This window comes from Battus philenor, unplaced genomic scaffold (assembly GCF_028537555.1).
Source record: "Battus philenor isolate CCGP_79_NKW_IND1 unplaced genomic scaffold, ilBatPhil1.0.hap1 SCAF_15, whole genome shotgun sequence".
NCBI lineage: Eukaryota > Metazoa > Arthropoda > Insecta > Lepidoptera > Papilionidae > Battus > Battus philenor.
Genome location: NW_027181677.1, coordinates 11,546,472 through 11,566,695, shown reverse-complemented (window position 1 = coordinate 11,566,695; position 20,224 = coordinate 11,546,472). Strand labels below are relative to the sequence as shown.

Here is a 20,224-nt window from a genome sequence, read left to right as displayed (position 1 = left end):
TTACAACCTGTCATTGTCAAAATATTATCAATGTCATTATTTGTTTTTATGTTATTGGTTTGATAAAAATATAATTTTGCACAATTCGCGTTGTTGACATTGATTAATAAAATATGGTTGATGATCTTAGAAAGTATCTTAACCATTTATTGGAAAAGTATGTGTTGACATAATTATGAAGTGAATTAGAAATAAAAAATGTATTTTCATAAATTTCCTTTACAGAGTGAACGGTCTTCACTGCATTTTAATAACGGATCGGGATGGGGTACCCGTTGTGCGTGCGGTGACTGAGAGAGCTCCGCAATTAGCCCTTAGACCTAATTTTATATCGACATTCGGCATGGCCACAGATCAAGCTAGTAAGCTAGGGTTGGGTAGGAATAAAACAATTATATCCATGTATTCTAGTTACCAAGTAAGTAATAGTTTAAACTTTTATAAGTAAATTCAGCTAAAAACTAGTTTATTAACCAGTGAACATTACTAGTGTTTACTGCCACTTGTGTAGTCTTGTGGTAAGTAAAAGATACAAGAAACTTGTTTTTGCTCAAATCAAGCTTTAAACAGCAAAACACACTATCATTTACTGCCACATATATTGTCTTTTGTAAGATTAAAGTTACGGCCAGATGTTCTCCATGGGTATTGATTGACATTCTTTTGAGCTGCCTTTCTTAACAACAGTTACCAAACATCTGTTAGCTTTAGTTTAACTGCATAACTCATCCTCTGAAGTGTATCCATTATTATGTCTTTACTATAGTTAAAAGATTATAGGTAATTCTAATTTTACAGGTAATACAAATGAATAAAATGCCGCTTGTTATCACCTTCATTGGAAGTGACAACTGTAACACTGGCCATATATTGTCACTAGAGAGCCAAATAGAGCCATTCTTAAAGGACTTAGCGGCTGTTGTTGCGGATGCACCATAGATCTTATTCATATGTAATTATTATGTCTAATATATATCTAATAAGCGAGAATAAAGCTTCTGTCTATATGAGACAAAAAATATTATAAACTCTTGAGTAAAGATATTTCATTATAGCCTTGATTATAATCTTTTTAAAGCTAAATAAATTTGTATAAATATTGTTACAATAAATTTAAATATTTAAAACTAATAATTATGAGAGTAATTAATATGTTTCTATTTTATATAATTTTATTGCTGCATGTAAATTTTGACATCAAACTAAAAGTTCTAAAATGTTAGCAGTGCTCAATTTCTAATCTAATGTCTGTCTCATGGTAACTACACAGGTTGATTGGTTATAAGTGTATATGTAAATTAATAAAATTATACTAGACCAAAACATTTTTTTTGAAAATTACTATTATTAAAATTGATTACTACATATGAAATATAATCATTGTTTACTATCTATACTACAAATTTTGTATTGCCAGAAGTATTGGCCTGTGGTATTCCAATTGGAAAAATAAATTAATGAAACATGGCAGAGTGATTACTTTATGAAACAAATTACACAAATATTTATTGTTTCAAATAAGCCATCACCCTGTGTAGTTAAAAACTTATAGCTTTTTGGCCCTTAACAATGTTGCCATATATGTGTTATAAATAAATTGTAAATAATGTCACATATAAATAATAATTAAAATAACATTTTTACTTTTTCTTTTTTTGAGCTTTATTAGAAGAAATACAATAACAATGTTACATATAAGAAAAATAATGAATTAGGATAAGAAATTAAGTATATTTTGGTATAACAGGTTTTATTACTTATGCAGCAGGTGAGTAATCTTATTGTAAGATATTGCTGATAAATTTGTGATGTGACGAATTTATTTCATAGTATTCCTTTCAGTTGACTTACAAAAATTGTTAGAGGTATTGCTACCTCATTTGTGACCACTTTATTTTAGTCAATAGTCAATTATTCGAGAATAGGTGTTATTAAAGGTTTATCATTGAGTGCGTTGACAACATTTTTAGCAGCAAGAATAGCCATAGCATTTCGGGTGTCTATAGTAGCGCTGCCAATATGTGGAAGGATAACTGAAAAAATAGATAACATTTGTTTATTTTCAATGATTATGAGTTTTTTATTGCAGGATCAAATTTTAACTGGCAACTCTAGTTAGTATTACCCTATACAAAGGGCAATTAAAGATATGTTTTTTTAAATATTACAGTTATATATTGCTTTAGTCCTTGACAAGGACTTTTTTTTTAATTTGCAGTTTATAATGCGTCAGTGAAGATAACTCTTTCATGGATGGTTCATAATTATCATCATCATTCGACTGTATGTATGCCCCCCATTGATTGCCAATAAAACCAATTAAAAGAGGCCCCTGTTCAGCATCTGCAGATGTCCAGTTATCATCTGTCAACCTCATAGGTGGATGTTCTATTCGAGGAGTGAGAGAAACTGATTGTATTTACAAGAGAACATTTTAGAAAGCTTTCTAGATAATATATCTTGGCATGAAATATTTTATTTACAAACACTCTTCAATTTTCTTTACTGTTTCTCAATAAAACAATTAGATGTTTTGTGAAATTATGACAAATTAATAATGACATCATAAGAAAGCTGTAAACGTATTTTAACTGGAACTTGAATAGGAGAAAAAAACCCTTACATATATTAGGCAGTGTAAGTAGTTTGTGGTCTTTGGGTAGAGGCTCTGGCGAAGTAACATCGAGACCCGCTGCGTAGATGTCTTTGTTCTTCAGCGCATCATAAAGAGCATCTTGGTCAACTAGATCTGTAAAATCATATTATTGTATTAGTTGCCCCCTGCCTGCTTCTCGAATTCAATAAACGCCCCCTCAATATTCCATTGCGGGTGAACTTTCATAAAATCCGTTCCTAGTTGACCTCGGAATGACTCGAGTTTATTACCAAAAAGAGATACAGGCTCTATGGTTTTGCCACTTCCAATATAATTAAATGCCATAAATGTAAACAATAACTTTCCGAAAAGGTAGGAAAATGTAAGTTTTGTAAATATCGCAAAAATAGTCATTTCTATACATTTAAACTTAGCGTTTACCATTGTAACGATATCGATTTTCTGGAATCATAATCGATTTTGGATTTGAATGAACGAAAACTATTGAACTGAGTGAAGTTCTTATTTGAAATTTATAAGACATTGATTAATTTTTGTTGCAATTGGTTCCATGGACGAATTATATATCAGTATGAAATATTATAGTCGCAGTTTTATAACTCAAATCGATAAGCGTGCACAAGTTCGTACAAGTTGAAAACACGGCAAATAAATAGGAATGAAGTTCCTGTAAGATGTATATTTTAACGGACATTTAGATCTATGTATTTGAATTAGTGATCAATTTGGCTATTGTGAAGTATCAGTTAAATTTAGAAAAGATATCTATTAACACATTTTTTGCGAATCCGCGTTTTAAATTAGAGTCGTCAATATGACATTTGAATGCTCTAAAATAATAACTAGTTTGGAAAGCGATATTTACTGCTTTAACAAACATGAAAACACTATACCACGTACCATCATTATTATTTTAGCCAAAATATGTCCACTGCTGGACATAGCCTCCCCCCACATATTTCCAAAAGAACCGGTTCAAAGCGGCTTGCATTTATCGTCTTACTAAGACCTTTAGCATGGATTCTAACTTAATCATGTACGCAGTGACATAAAACATAATGAAATATATATTGATAATCCAATAGTTTACCTCCACGACCCACGTTAATAAGGATGGCGTTTTTCTTCATTTTAGCCAACGAAGTTTGATTTATCATATGTCTTGTCTCATCGGTTAATGGAACAGCGAGTACCACGAAGTCGCTCTGTGTTAGCAAAGTGTCCAGGTTTACGAACTCGGCACCAAGTTCTTTGGCTGTATGAGAAAAAAATATGCCAGTCATACTTCTACTATAAGGGAATTTAGGAGGAATCTTAGGGGAAGGGAGAGGTTCCTATGTTTAGTGAGATAAAAGAGTATGAAGTAAACCGCATCACAATTCAATATTTATCATGATGCCTTCCTACTATAGGATGGCGTATGAGTTATAGTCCTGTTGCACTCTCTTGGTTCTCGAAAAAGACTTCTTGATCTTTCTCTCTTTTCTTGTAGTGTGACGTCAGACGGGACTCGCGATGTAGCAATTAGGCGATAAAGTATAAGGTTCATGTGTGCAGAGTCATTTTTCAATGGAATACTTGCTATATTTAAAATCTAACTTTTATCTAACATGTAATCAGTTTTTAATGGACTTACTACTTGTTAAAAATATTGGTACAAAAGATATAGTATGATTTGCAAAAAAATTACAAGACTTTTGTATCACTCTGTGATAATCAATGATAGGAATTGATTTCATATTGATTATTTATATTAATCGAGTTGGTAACATTAATTCAAATGCCTAAATTTTATTTAATGTATCTGTAAATGAAATTTAGGTAATGGGACTTTGGAAATGGCGGCCATTTTCAAACATTGGCTCCTGGTAGAATCTTCTCGGCGGATAGACACTTTGTTTAATAACTCTTTTTCCTTTTTAGCCAATACAAGGCAAAGAGAACAAAGAGAACCTACGCAGTTCATGTCTACCAGCTTGTAGTCGCCACTCGAGATCCTTTCGACCTCAACAGCAGTCGGCTGCAATGTGTCCAGCCCACTGAGACTTGAGATGAGAAATTTTTAATGCGTAACTGTCTTTTTTCAAATTTTTAATTTCGATGATAAATTTTCGAAATCTCGAAAGCATGTATAACATATTAAAATAAATATTTGATTTTCGTAACAAAAATATTTCCTAATAGACAAAGTTATAGGTCAACATGAGTTTTTTTACTCACCTTCAGGCTTCTCCCTGTGGCCAGTGTATAGAAACTTGCCAACTTCAAAACCTTTTAAACGTTTGACAACCGCCTGACCAATTCCGCCAAGGCCGACAATACCTACTGTACTGTCTTTTATGTCTTGACCAAGAACTTTATCAAAACTAATGTCCCATTCTCCTCTGAAAAAAAATTTCTTATAATAATTTGCGAACATGGTTATATATATCAATACTTGTTTGAATCTCAAAACAATCTTTGGCTGCCTATAATGTCAATTTGCCGTTAAAATATTTCACAGCAAAAAGTTAAATCGTGGATGTATTTAAAACATGAAACAATGTTACATGTTATTTTCACCTATAACGAAAGCATTTTCCGTATAAATTGAAATGAAAACAAACTTATTGCGTACAAAACTTATCAGGTCGTAAATTCTGTTATGTCATGTAATTTAAATTTAGAAAACACACGTTAAATACCTACAGTATTAATGCTGGTAGTCTTCAATTAAATAATAATTATTTTATATTAAAATTTGAAGCAATAGGAAGACATCCGTTCACATATATCTACTGCACAATTGATCACACATACTGTAAAATATTCAACCGATACCGCTACAGGGCTGTCAAAAGCTGAACAAAAGAATGCTATCTAGAGACTAATAATCTGAAAAAGGTTCTGTCTTTGTCTGAAGTGGCATAAAATCAGCATGACAGCGAAAAGCAAGGGAGGATTCAGCAGGGATAATATGTTTCATTATTTATAGTTTGACCCGGAGTCTTATACTCAGGTCTTTCTAAGTATCTTTTGATTAAAAAGTAAGTAAATATTTTTTTTTATAAAATTGTAACATTGGGCCGAGATCAAATCAGAAATGAACAGGTCCGCAGAAGAATCTAGGTGACTGACGTAGCTCGAAGAGTCGCCCGTCCGAAGTGACTGGGTGGGGCACATCGCTAGTTCAACTGGCGGAAAAGTTCTTGAATAGAGACTAGAAGCCGGTAGACGTAGCGTGTATAGGTCTCCAAAGTCGCCGGATGTCGGCAGCGCAAGACCGGTCATTTTCTCGATCTTTTGGTACGACAGTTGTAATCATTATATATAACCTCAAAAATGTATATTACTTTCAGTAAAATTAAAAACGTATATAAAACGCGTACATTTCTGCCTATATACGTTTCATAACGAGATATTAATAAAAATTATTATAATGGATTTTATCAATCGGTTTTTTAATCCATCGCGTATTTTTATTTCCTGTTTAATTTCGTTTCTGAGAACGTAGTGTAGTTGAGATAATTACATCAATGATCTTATCGAAGCAATCATTCAATTACTGTTTACTAAAATTTATTGTTATCATATTCTGCGCTTGTCATGTGATAACGTCGGTTTATTTTCTTACATTATCTTTATCACATTGTTACTATCCGCACTTTATGGCAGAGAGAATAAAGTGCAAGGGATTCGCAATCGGCTGTTCACCTCGCGTATTCATTCATTTGGATATTCACTGATTGATGTTTATAGGCTATATACATTTTATAAACTTGGAAGCGGCTTGCATCCAACTTCCAGCCTGTCCACTATGCGCGGTGCGTGGCCTGCTTGCTGCCACCTTAACTTATCAATCCTGTTTGCTATGTAGATAACTTTCATTCGTCTTCGAATCTCCTCATTTGTAATTCGATCTAGCAGAGGAATCAATCCAAAGCATAGTGCTCACCATGATCTGTTGAGCGACTGTGATGTTTACAAAGTGAGAGACCACGTTTAATCACCTCGCGTATAATTTGTTACAAATTTTCTTAACATTGCTAACCCTAATAATACAATGAACTTAATAATCGTTGTCAAGTCAATTTCTGCTGTCGTTAAAGTATTGAGTATAATGACCTTGTATTAAAATTCTTAATTTAAATTATTAAATGTGTAATATTTTAATGCATACAGCATACTTTTAGCATCCACAGTTAATCGTGTAATTTTAAAAAAATATGTAATTTTTATGAAAAAAAAATTAAAGGCAATCTCAAGCTGTTCATCGTGGTGATCCCTGGAGGAGGCCTATACCTTGCAGTGAACTTCTATCAACTGATATGATGATGACGGTTTCTTTTTACCTATGGATTATTGTATGTTGTTATTTATAATATAATAAAATTACTATTTTACCTATGCACCTGGTCAAGGTTTTCGGTAAAGCGTCTAGCAGTGGCCAACATAAGTCCCACGGCTATCTCAGCAACGGCTCCGCTCAGCACGCCAGGTGTGTTTGAAAGTTTAATGCCACGTGCTTTTAGCTCCGGTACATTGCAGTGGTTGTACCCAGCTGATGCCGTGCTCACTATCTTCAGCTGAGGACCTGGGCAGCAGTTTAAAATTTAATTTAATCTTGCTCGACAGTTAATGTTACCGCTACTCTAATAACCTAAAAAGCAAATTTTTTCTTACTTCCTCAATATTTTTTAAATTATGAATTTAGTCGAAAGGATGTAAGTTCGAAAAAAATCATTTAAATTTTGAAAATAAAAATAGTGCCGTTAATAATAATGGATAATTTAAATTTGTGTAAAAAAATAAACGGACTTAAAAATGCATTTCACTTAGGCGGCATTTATTTGACGCCATTAAAGGAGAAAAAAGGGCATCTGACATTGACAGAACGTTCAAGAGAACTGTCAAGAAGATTAACGTTGGCGACAATATTGCGATGACGTTTCTATACGTCCACAATGAATAGTTTAATTAAATGATTAAATTGACATTCATGACTATTTAATTAGATGAATATTTTAGAATAAAATTACCGGCTTTATCTAACAATTCCTTTGAAATTGGGTAGTGGGACACCCATATGAGCGCCGAGCATCCTGGTATTAGGTTTATCAATTCCTCTCGACACTTCGTCGCACCTTCTTCGCCGAAGTTATTATAAGGGCATCTTACAACTGTAAAACTAAAATAAAACAAAATACATTATAAATAAACACTATACTTTTAAATTGTTTGTGGCTGAATGAGAATGTTTTCAAAATATAGTGGAAATAAAAAAAACTAGGCTAGTGACGAAAGAGCTCTAACATCGATGCATTGCCAATATTAAATAGCAGGTGAGGTCATTGTCTGTCCTAGACTGATCGAAAAATCCTTGTTTACCTTGTGAATATTTTCTAATGAGTATAATAGAGTTACAGATAAGAATTTTAAAAAAATAAGTAGAAAGTAGTATATCAATGCTTACAAATATAAAAAGTTTTTTAATCTCGGATTATTTTGGTATTATTTGCATTAGAATGGTGTTTTCAAATTTATTAAAATACTCCATACAATTATACAATTTATAATTATAATTAAAAATAAACAAAACACAATTTTAAAACGAATCATAGAAATATATCGATTAACTTGAAGAAGAAACGATTTTTTTGGTATCGATATCACATACTGGATTGAGCAGTCTATGAACATGTGCTTATGACATTTAGTTTTTAGTCTGTACGATTTAACCTATATTACTAATAAGAACTTATATTGTGCAATTAAGAAAATAATTTAAAATTTTACTCATGATTGTGAAATAATAAAAATTTAGTATCTAATATTATAGTTGGAAAAATTTGAACTATGAAGTGTAAAATGTTATAAATTAAAGCAAAATAATTAAACAAAATAAAATGTTTCGCTGATAGAAATGTAAATTATGTTTAGTAATTTTAAAGAAACGTATACGTACTGCTCTTCCAAAATTTTTATTCCACTATCGAGGAAATCATTTGAAGAAACGAGAACTTTAAGTGATTTCGTCATATTTTTTCGCAAGCCGTCGTCCAATGACCGTGCTATTTGTAATACTGACGTGATAACTAAGACAGTTAGTAGCCTTCGAATGTTGTTATCCATTGTTTTATCTTGCATAAAAATCGCTTTGATAACAAATCGTTATCAGTTAAACTGTAACGAGATTATGTCGGACGGCCGGAGCGTACAGGGCCAGGGTTAAAACTGACCGCTTGCCGGTTTAAGTGGTCAGAATTGAATATATAAACATTACGATAACATTCACTTTCAAGTCAACGTATAAGATTTACTATGACCTGTATTGTATACGTCTAAAATTGCTTCCTTTATATTAATAACAATGTTTATAAAAATATTATTTTTGACATAAACTCCGATCTGCATTAAAATATTTCGTAATTATCCTTTAGTCGGGCTTAAGGAAATATCGCCTAATAAAATATAATTCTCTTAAATGCTGCTACAGTCATAATGGGAATGTTTGAGGCCATTTGCTTTATTTTCTGAATTCATTGGAAACAAAGAATATTTTTTTAGCTTTTATTTTACTAAATGAAATATGAAAACGTGGGATTTAGCTAGAATATATGCAGTCTCTTTTTCATGATAGATATTTTAACAAAGAGAATATCTATTGATCAGTATCATTAACCTAGTCAGATTAGGTGCAGTTACATTAAAGATTATTCTTCGGACGGGATAAAATATGCACGTCACTAAAAACAAGGGTTTTTGGGTTAGTACCTAAAAGTTGGACGTTAAACCACGACACAATGCCGCTAATCTGTTGTCGAATGTCTCACTGGGGTGTTTAAGCAAAGACCTGGCTTAAAAAACTGTGCAAGACCTTTCTCTGCTAGTAATAATAGCGGCTGTACTAGAAAAAAGTATATGGGCAGCACTGGTCTCCTTCGAGAACGTCATCGCGAAAAAAGAAGCCGCTAAGCAAAATCGGGAGACTATAATAATCGGGAATACGGTGCTCGTCCAGCCAACCCTTTAGTCCGGGTTCATTATGCTCCGGTATTCCCGGTTTGTCGTAAGATATAACTAAAAATAAGCTATTGGAGGTTATGCATGAAATGAAATTCAACAATTTAAGATCTACCACTGGGGAAATATAAAATTAAAATCAAAAACAAATTATTGAAAAAAGTTTATTGTTCTATCCAATAATACAAAAATAATGTTGATGTGTGGAATAAAATGTTTATGCTCATTCAGGAATCTAATTATTGTCATGGACTCCTTATTAAAGTATATTTGTAAAGAGCAACTGTTGAGTTTCTCGCCGGCTCATAGCAGAACTGCCTTTCGAGTCTGTAATAGCTTCCTTCAGGATTGACTATACCCACATTCTATGATGATTGTCGATTCGACAGTACTTGTAACAGCCTATTTGAATAAAGAATATTTTTATCTTTATCATCCGACCAGGCGATAGACTCATCTTAAAGTCAAAAAGAGATGTAATCCATGACTTGAAATTAATTTATTTAATAGTTTGCCTAGTACGTCTTGCCGTACCTCTCAGTACCTTGGTACCAGATGAGCATGTGAAGATTGTCGGAAGTCGTGGCATATAGGCCACTTTAAATCAGTCCTATTGAAAATCTACGGGTGTGGCTCATGTCTAGCAGGCAGGTCTTACGACTGAAACGATGATGACGACGAAGAATTGAAATCTTTATGCTTCAATGCACAATAATATAAGCTTGATAACTTAGATAATTGTTTCAATGACGAAGTACTAACGAGATCTAGATGAATCAAATTATAATTATTGCATCGGAAAATATCTCGTGTGTGAGTAATTAATGTCCATTTATCATACCGCGGTAATAGAGCAGTTTACCCTATTTATACTGCCGCGAATAAAATATTTATCCTAATCCATCTATTAATTAAATTCACAATTATACATTCAGTATACCCAAGGTTTTCCTTTCGCTTTTGATATGATTGCGTTGAGTTAAAAATGTAGAAGTAAAAACTCGTTATGATTGTTTTTGATATATTACAACAAAATTATAAGAATAATGAAAATAATAAAAAAAAGAAATAAAAATAATAAACGCAAAATTGTAGAACACTGGAGGTAATGCGATGGAAGTGAGGTATGTATGGAAGTGTGGCGTTCATTAGAACGCAACCAAACTCATTATGTAAGAACGCATCTACCGTTCTACTCTCTCTTTTTACTGTGTGTATCTCTTTCTCTCTGACGCGCTGCACCACGGGCTAGGCAAGTGTTTTGCTTACGTTGAATTACCTACTACGGGACTAGGGGCTTGTACTAACAACCACCCATTAGAAGGAAATATGGAAAGGAATGAGAGATATTGTGGAGGAAATTAGAGGAAACATTGGAAGACATTAAGAAGAATCCTGTCCACCCATGAAAGGAGTTAAACGAAAAACAAATAAATATATATTACATAAAAAATACTTTATTTGTTTCTGGCATCACATAATTGCCAGAAAATAAGTAAAATCACACAGGACAAACCATTTGTTGTCCTTCTAAAGCTCGTAGGATATTGTTCGCTGCAATAGTCGCCATTGCGTTTCTTGTTTCAATTGTTGCGCTGCCCAGGTGAGGCACTATAACTGAGTAAAATATTTTAGTTCATAAATAACAATTATTTAAAGTAATCTTATTTATGTCGGAATCTTTACATATAATACCATTAAATACAGAAGGTATATATGAACGATAACATAATATTAATTTTAAGCAGATAATTATTTTTTAATCTGTGGAAAAATAGTAGCTCCCCGTTTAATGGAGCCACGACACACACTTGGCGAGAATTCGCTGGATGCATGCAGTAGACCGGTTATCGTGGCGATGTCTGTGGGAGGTCTATGTCTTTTATGTAATAAAATCTATTATAAATACAATCCTTATCTTTTAAAAAAGAAATTCTTTTATTTTTAATATACTTACAGCAGTTAGGTAGTGAAAGAAGCGGGTGATCATTGGGAAGGGGTTCTGGCGTGACCACATCGAGGCCCGCAGAAAAAATTTCTTTATTCTTTAGTGCATTATATAACGCTTCATGATCCACAAGTCCTGTACAATAACACTTATTTATATACATGATAATTGTTAACAGGTAGTAAAACCTTTAAAATGGGTGAATCTCATCTGTCAACAAGTTTTAAATCTTCCTATATGAAATAATTGTTCCGAAATATGTTATATAATTTTTTTTATATTGTAATGCGAAAGGACAGTAACATCTGGCAGTACAAATTATGTAGTGACAGATAATGAATAGTATTTACTTGTAGTAATTCGGAATTCAAAATTTCTTTTTATTATTATACTATGATTAAATAATTCATTATTTCTGAAACAATTTTTTGGGTGGAGTTTTTGAAGATTTTTGGAAGGAGTGTACCGTACATGATTTGGCAGCAAGTGAGGTATATTTTTATTTATATTCTGTATACAAAACATTCGTTTAAACAAAGCTCTTACTTAAGAACGTATTAAATTATTTCTATGTAAAATATCTTTTTAGCATTCAGTAAATATTGTCAATCACAGATAATATATCTTTCGAGTATTAGGTAACACTGATAAAATGGTATAGCGTTCAAGTGCGTACTTTAAATATTACTGGCCATTACGTTCATCAATACTTTTTAGTGTTGGTTCATTTATTGGTCATTTTAATTGAAATTCGAACGTCGATTTTAAATCAAACGCTGACAGATAGTCGCCGCTGTTGTGTTTTGTTCAATCGCGATTTTAAGTGATTTTTGTAATATACACCAGGCAGATTAATTAATCGGGGAGGCATATATCTAGCAGTCGATGTCCTCTAGGTGATGATGATGAGATCCTAAAGGCTTTTATTTTTCTCGCCAAAGTAGAGTTCTTTCTGCGAACTTGAATAGGATGTTTAAATTAGTTACAGAATGTGGTTCAGTATAAAGGTTTCAAGCAACACCCATGTAAAATTTACCTGTATAAAGTGATCAATCTGGAATTCTTTTGGAATGCGACCGACATAAATTTTGGTAGTACAAAGTTTGCAGGGACAGTAATTCGAATTTTAGTGTTTTATGTATTATATGTATTCATACCTCCTCTTCCAATATTCACCAAAACAGCGTTTTTCTTCATGAGCTTGAGGGTGTTGGCGTTGATAAGATTCTTGGTTTCGCCCGTAAGCGGACAACATAGTAATACGTAGTCACTCTCTTTAAGCAATTCTTCTAATGGCACTCGCTCTGCACCCAGATTCTTCGCTACACATAATAATTCAATGTTGTTAAAAACTATATTTTTAAAAGGTAATTGTTAATCAAATGAATTAATAATAGAAATTACTAGTTGAAATAAAGAACTGATGCCATAAGAAGTATTTTGAGCAGGGAAACCATGGATCGACAACCGCAGCGTAGTCTACTCACACGATTGACGGATTACCTTGTTTAGATTGTCGGAAGTGTCCGGATTCAGGGCGCCTCCAAATGGACTTATATGAAATCTATAGGGTAGGCCTCTGTCCAGCAGTAGACGTCTGCTTAAACGATGATGATCTATTCTAGAAATTGTACACATTAAAACTGTAACATTTAAACTTTCGGAATCTGTCCATTTAGGACAAGAATTAAATAAGAAAGGGACCAATATTTAGCCACTTCCGCACATGCAGTGTCAGTCGTGCAATAAAATGCACCGCCCGCCAGCCCGCTGACAAATGCGTATGCGGCAAACAATGCGAATCACACAACCGCCACCGCCAAATTACTCAACACGTGTTTCACCCCTCCACAGGGCATCCCCATAGTTATGTTACACCGATTAGTGCCAAACACAGTCACTGCATATGTGGAAGTGGCTAAATACTGGTCCTTTTGCTTACTTAGGATGGACTTCCGCGAGGTAACGCCTGATTCCATTAAATAGACAAGAATTAATACCAGTCATAGAAAAAAGTTTATGTTATATTCGACATACATTTCAATTAGAAGTTTTTTTTTAATGTGTCACTTTGTGTGTGTCTTAGTTAGTTAGTTTTTTTTTAATTGCGAGCGAATTGTTAAGCGATAACATTTTACAAGGTTATCTTTAAATACGGCTGTGAACACTTGTCCATATCTACGCACTACCGTGTTGTAATAATTTTACGATCTGAACACAACCTAATTAACATTAAAGGTAAACACTATTAGCAATAGTAATAGTAAAACACTGTATATATATATAAAATTCTGATGTCTTCTGGAAATCCGTCTACATTAGATAGGTTTGTAAAATTTTAATTGAATATTGCAAACATTAAATTGCTCACAACTTTATATTTTATTTTCAGAAAAATTATAGCGAGATTAAATATACTTACAGAACATAAATATGCGGAGATCATTTAAAAGTTTTCACAAATATATAAAAAATTCTCTAAAAATAATATATTGAATTATAAGCATCTTTGTGTTAAGTAATAAGTAGTGTAAAAATCATTTTAACATACTTAAAATTTTATCTATTTGTTTAATTTATTTTCAATAAGATCTATTGACTGTATGATTAAATTCCACGCGGAGGAAGTCGCGGCCACAGCTAGTACAAAATAAGATGGAAATAACGTAACGAATTAAATTATAAATGTAGATAGTGTCGTTAACTTATTAAGTGTGAATCAAAAAATAATTTACACATTTGTCGCATCACTGCCAAACTGAGTCCGAAAAAGCTGCAAAAGGCAGATCGGCTAACAGCGTCCAGCACCAATTGAATATGGCCAATTGTCAAACTACATGTCTATCATGATGAGCTCATAGAGGGTCACTGCAAGGCATAGGTCACCGATCGCCACGATGAACGGTCCTGAGCTATACGCTTCCAACATCTTGTCGCGACCCTGATTACGTCATCCACCTAGTAGGCGGTTTATACACGCTTACTGTACAAAAAAAAAGTTTTGTACCTCTACGATATGACATATCCTGTGGTGTAAAATATTCAGATGTACCTTCTGGTTTGTCTTTACGACCGCAGTATAAGAATCGAGCTACATCAAATCCTTTTAGTCTTCGCACTACCGCTTGGCCGATCCCTCCGAGGCCCACCACTCCCACTGTACTTCCAGCTATGTCCTGTCCGAGGGTCCACTGCACGCCATACTTCCATTCGCCTCTGAAAATTAAAAATAACATGTGTAGTTATCTGTTAAAAACCGGCTATTGCTATAAAATCGAAAATCAACAAGGGCTAACAATAATTGTGACCAGTGTTATAAGCAAATATCGAAGGATTATTTTATGTCATTAACCCTTTCCTTACCGCAGTCCGTTCCGCCGAAGTGACGCTACTGAACCTGGCATGTGTGCCGCGAAGTGTCACATTGCATGGCGGTAGGCTGATGTTAGAATTTTCTCATTTAGGTATTACACATTTAAAAATTATATAACTACTACTAATATTTACTGGTACATTAATTAAAAATTGAAGTAAGGATAATTCTTAGTAATTTATTTGGCTGTCATAAATATTAAAACACATAAACCCACATTATAAGATGGATCCCGGCTATCTCCAGCGCTGGTACACAAAGGTCGTCCAGTGGACGCCGGCTAACTCCAGCGCTGGTAACGAAAGGGTTAAGAGAACATCCTGATTTTCGCATTTATGGTTTCAACAAGATAGTACCACACCTCACACGGCTAGAGAACCTATGTTGCTTCTTCGTGGTTTCGTCAATGAAAGATTCATAAGTAGTTTGGATGACATCCTCTGGCTACCCAGGTCACTGGATCTTACGATCTACGAAACGAATCCAATGAGCACTTCGGCGCTTAAAGAAAATATTGTCCAAGAGGCGAGTGCTATCCCACGATCACACAATGATATATACATTTACTATAGTGTTACATAGATTAAAAGAAAAATGTATTCTGGGCGCAAATACATTTCCATGTATACTTACCTCATTATCTCATCGATTCCTTCTTTAAATCTTCTGGCAGCTGCTATCATTATTCCGATCGTAATATCGGCTACACTGTTGTCCAGCACGCACGGGGTGTTGCCAATAGGAAGACCTCGTTTGATTACTTCATCCATATTTATTTGGTCAGTTCCCGATGACATTGTGGATATAGCTTTCAGCTGGGGACCTATAGATATAGACAAAAGTAAGCAATTGTTATGGCACGATTTTCAATAGATCTAAAAGATAGACCCTTACTTATGACTGTTTATATTTCTAGGAAAATATACATTGGAAAACCCAAAATAATTGAAACGTCATTTTTCGTCAGAAGTAGACGAAAAAAAAAGTTAGTTGTCACTTGCACTCCTTTTAAATATGTACAATTGTCTGTACTTTCTTACATTTATTGAGGTCGACTCCTACTAATTTCAAATGACAGAGAGTGGGATCGATGTTTTATTTACAATAAGAACTCGTTTGAGTGCTTCTATCGCACAGACTTGGAACTGGCAACGATCGCATAGTTCTTAAAATGGAAATCGATTGTAGGTACCACCACCTACAAAATAATGACACCTGGCACATTCGGGCCCGCGTCGTCCTGGTACTAAAACGTGTCCAATCGACGCGACGAACTTAAGACTAGTATCCTACAAAACATTTCACAGTCGTTCTAACACCAAACGGCCTGGTCCGAATCGAGGTCGGCTCGTGTACAAGGTTCGCCAACCCGTTTTTCTAGCTTTCAGCGCCTTCCAAGTTGGAAGTATTTTTAGCCAGATAATAACAACTGATAAAGTCGAGATTCGAGTCTTTCGGGTGCTCTTGAGTCGGAATGCTTATTATCGAGTAGTGACCGGCCAAGTCGTATTCCCCTCGTGGGGACCCCTGAACCTAGATCCTTGGAGAGTCCGTCTGGAAGATCTAGGAGCTCCACGGCTTCCCAACTCGGTATTGTTCCGGTATGCTAAATTGTAGTATCAAGTGGCCAGAGCAGATGTATCCCTGGGAGCCTTCCATCATCGTTATCTTATATAAGGTTTAAGGCTTAACACCCCCAGCGCCCGGAACCTTCGCACCCCCGGAAGTCGGGTAAAAAATACTTGTTAACTGTACATCATAATAATGACATATATTTATTTTGGTACCTGCTAAATCCAATATCTCTCCCGTCAGCTGATGTTTCGTGTTCCATATAACAGCATCGGAACCTTTGATTGCATTTTTGATTGCTGGTAAGCTTTCTGGTTCATAGTCAAGGTACGGTAGGACAATAGGTTGTGTTCTAATAAACAACAATATATTAAATTAATATTTAAAATAAGACGTTTTAAAGTTAATTATTATTGGTTAACAAAACATTCCTGCGCTGAGTGTATAACATGTCTGTTTCATTACACGTTTTAATTTTTGAGATTCAATAATTTACTTGTTTATAAATATTAGAAAATATTATACACTGGTATAAATGACTTGTTAAAGAGAAATAATTATTTTTATTAAGGCCAGTAGACTTATAATTCAATACTCACTTCTTCTTTAATATTTCTAATCCGACAGCAGGAAATGTTGTATTCACAATAAGAACTCGTTTCAGCGCCATCTCGTATAAACTGTTAAAAATGTTTTATCTGCAAAAATAACATTAAGTCTAAAAATTATTAACACAATGTTAGTTATTTTTAAGTTTAAATGGGCATTAAAACTTAAATATAAGTCTTAATAAAACTTACGGTATAGTCTTGCGGGTAAGCGTTTAAAGAAGGTTTTGTATAATTAAAAATGGAAATGTTACAAATTTTGGTCATGTCACAAAAGAGGCACGTGCTTTCTGACTCAGTCTATCGCGACATACTGTTTCATTCAATGATGTAACAATGGCCTATGGTTACATAAAATTCATCTTTATAAATTGTTATTTTGCATTATTTTATATTAAACTCTATTTTTCTATTAACAAAATATTTTATAGAGATTTTGTATATAATAGTTTAATAATGTTGCATGAATATTGAGATTTGTTAAATAAAATTATGAAAAAAAATTAAAATTAAAAAAACATAGTACACTTTTAAAATTTAAATTCATGTGTCATAAATTCAAGTATTCCACCACGGCTTTATTTTAATAACGCCATCTAGCGGTGCGAAGCTAAGTTTTAAATATCAACGATTCAACTATAGATGTCTATAGCAGTAATCACTTAAAAATGTAAATCCTAGCACATACGTTCTTACCCAAACATTAACTGACATATATTTAAAACATGTTATAAATGGAAATTATGAAACTAGTTCAGAATTTGAAACCATGCTATTAGTGAAGAATTTGTAATCTCCAAAAAAATGTAAATCTTATGACGAATTTTTTTCTAGTCAGATTAAGGGACGGTCTGTTCAGTATTTATTTATATTTTTCAGATTAAAAGTCAGGCGACTTCTGTACATGAGTTTTAAGCTGAGGAGATCATGTAGTCTCCTCCTAATGTACCTTTGGTAATACTTTATGGGATACATTTGTTGTTGGGGCAGCGAAAGCCGGACTCCTACCAGTTAAAATCCTCACGATCTTTCTCAAAATAACTGGATCACTTTCGGATACTGCCGAAGTTATGAGGGCGTTGATGAAGTGCTTCTGTGATTAGAGAAGAGCTGAAGCGTCCCAAGTTTTATCTTTTTATTCGTTTTATATATATATCATCATTATCATCAAAATTATTTTATCTGTTGTAACATACGATGAGACTGGTTGGAAGCGGCCTGGGTTTAGCTTTATTCGACCGGTCCACCCATAAGGTGGTCCTCCTTCGCAGGTTCATGGTCATGGTCTCCACTTCAGATCCTTAAGGCCGTTGTGGATCATTTGTTTTGGGCGCCACGTGACCCCGCGTTATAGCAGTAAATGTCGCACACTAATGCCAGCCCAGGACATATGTCATTTTGAACATTTAACAATCATTGTGATCATCCAAAATTTGAATTTGGTGGCCAAGGAGGTTAGAGTAGAGTTTAACGTCCACATATCCGGCTGCGGATGAGAAGCTCTCATGTACCATAAGGATGCTCCTGCATAACTTTCTCATTAAATTTTTTTATTTGGTTAAACCAAACGCAATTTGCACCATATCTACAATTATCATAAGACAGTTTTCGATGTTGATATTACTTATGATTAAGCTTTAGTTTAATGATGCAAGTAATGATTAGCTTTTTACAATATGACACCAGTAGCCAGCCATATGGAGTTATTTACCTCGAGACACACGGTTCAGAAAGTAAGTTTTTTGGGTGATACGAAAGCTCAATTTGATTCGTTTTTACCAAACAGGGGTCTTTTGACATTCTTATAACGCACACAAGTAGCTATTATAAATGTTCAAGTGAATAATAACCTGAAGAAATTTTACAATAAGGTTTATTCAGTACATGTGCCCTACAATTAAAGATATCCGGTACACGAGTACGATAGTAAAAATATAAGCAAAATTTAGACACAACGTTAGTTAATAAAATATGATGATTAAAATTATTATTAACATTAAATACTAAGACAGTTGTGTTTCAAATAATATAAACTGATGCAAAAACTGTTAAGAAAAGAGTGTAAATAAGTTTTATTTATTTTTGCGTTTATTTCAATAGTTTACGACGAAGTATTTTGTGAACTACGCAATTACGTCAACGTTTCATCAATATATTATTGATCGAAAGTTGATCTCTCTTTAGTTTTAGATGTCTGCCTGTTAGCCTTGTTTGGTAGCCTGTGTATTAGCTCTGAGCTCTAATCTGCGAGCTAGAATTAAGATTTCTCCCACCACTAGTTCAGCACCTTCTCGTGCGTCACTTAGATATTATGTGACGCATCTGTGTAACTCGGATATCCGGTTTCTTTATCCTTCCGGGTGGTGATGAGGAAAGCCGCTCTTATTCCGGAGCTGTTACGCCGTTTCGCTGATTATTTATTTCCTTTTTTCTTAAGTTTCTCCCTATTGGCTTCCCTCTTGTATGCGTGTGTCTAGTCCGTGGTCTACTGATGTTGGTGGTCTCCCTGGTCTTAGGAGACAGGACGACTACAGTTGCTTATACGACAGTTCATGTATATTCTTATCGTTATTAAAAAAAAGATAATTATTATGAAGAAAGTCATGTGAAATATATAATAGGAATATTACGTTACGTTTTAATTACATTTTTATAATGTCGTTCGTGACAAAAGCTAATACAAGGTGATTGGTTATAGCATTATGATGATGCAATATTGATATAGTAAGAAAAATAATGTTTTTATTATTCGGATTACACCATGTTAATATTAAGTTAATAAAAAGTTATGTGCCTGTCCCATTCCAACAGAAAAAAAAATAATTAATGTCACATATTTTAAATTGATTGCTTGATTGACAAATGAACTATACATATACCCCTTAAAAGCTTTTAAATCTTGTCAATCATCCTATTGTATAGATGATTGATTAAGGATTTTCTTTTCAAATTAATCGAGTAATTGTCGTCAACAATCGCTCTGATCCGGTAATAAAATTTAATAAGATTACAATTAAAACTGAATTGCGCGTAACGAATTGGCCATGTGCGAGTTGATTAATTATAAATTGTCCTTCGTCGCCCGAGTCCGCCATCTTGGCAGA

The 20,224-nt window shown here is 33.8% G+C and overlaps 3 protein-coding genes across 3 annotated transcripts; 1 reads left to right on the top strand and 2 right to left on the bottom strand.

Annotated features, from left to right (window-relative positions):
• The first annotated feature begins 29 nt into the window (after window positions 1-29).
• Window positions 30-1,706, top strand: Lamtor3 (Late endosomal/lysosomal adaptor, MAPK and MTOR activator 3). Its single transcript, XM_068761477.1, has 3 exons — window positions 30-157; window positions 226-418; window positions 799-1,706. Exons 1-3 carry the CDS (start codon window positions 114-116, stop codon window positions 937-939), a joined length of 378 nt encoding a protein of 125 aa, XP_068617578.1. The 5' UTR covers window positions 30-113; the 3' UTR covers window positions 940-1,706.
• LOC137918637 (glyoxylate reductase/hydroxypyruvate reductase-like) lies at window positions 1,660-8,833 on the bottom strand. The gene is made up of 7 exons (XM_068761472.1): window positions 8,562-8,833; window positions 7,636-7,784; window positions 7,001-7,190; window positions 4,838-5,001; window positions 3,708-3,872; window positions 2,624-2,749; window positions 1,660-2,033 (listed from the first exon to the last, which is right to left on the bottom strand). Exons 1-7 carry the CDS (start codon window positions 8,741-8,743, stop codon window positions 1,912-1,914), a joined length of 1,098 nt encoding a protein of 365 aa, XP_068617573.1. The 5' UTR covers window positions 8,744-8,833; the 3' UTR covers window positions 1,660-1,911.
• Window positions 8,834-11,095: 2,262 nt separating this feature from the next.
• Window positions 11,096-17,412, bottom strand: LOC137918897 (glyoxylate reductase/hydroxypyruvate reductase-like). Its single transcript, XM_068761828.1, has 8 exons — window positions 17,313-17,412; window positions 17,112-17,210; window positions 16,728-16,864; window positions 15,574-15,763; window positions 14,620-14,783; window positions 12,725-12,889; window positions 11,577-11,702; window positions 11,096-11,236 (listed from the first exon to the last, which is right to left on the bottom strand). The coding sequence occupies exons 2-8, from the start codon at window positions 17,180-17,182 to the stop codon at window positions 11,121-11,123; spliced, it is 969 nt and encodes a 322-aa protein (XP_068617929.1). The 5' UTR covers window positions 17,183-17,210; window positions 17,313-17,412; the 3' UTR covers window positions 11,096-11,120.
• Window positions 17,413-20,224: the final 2,812 nt, after the last annotated feature.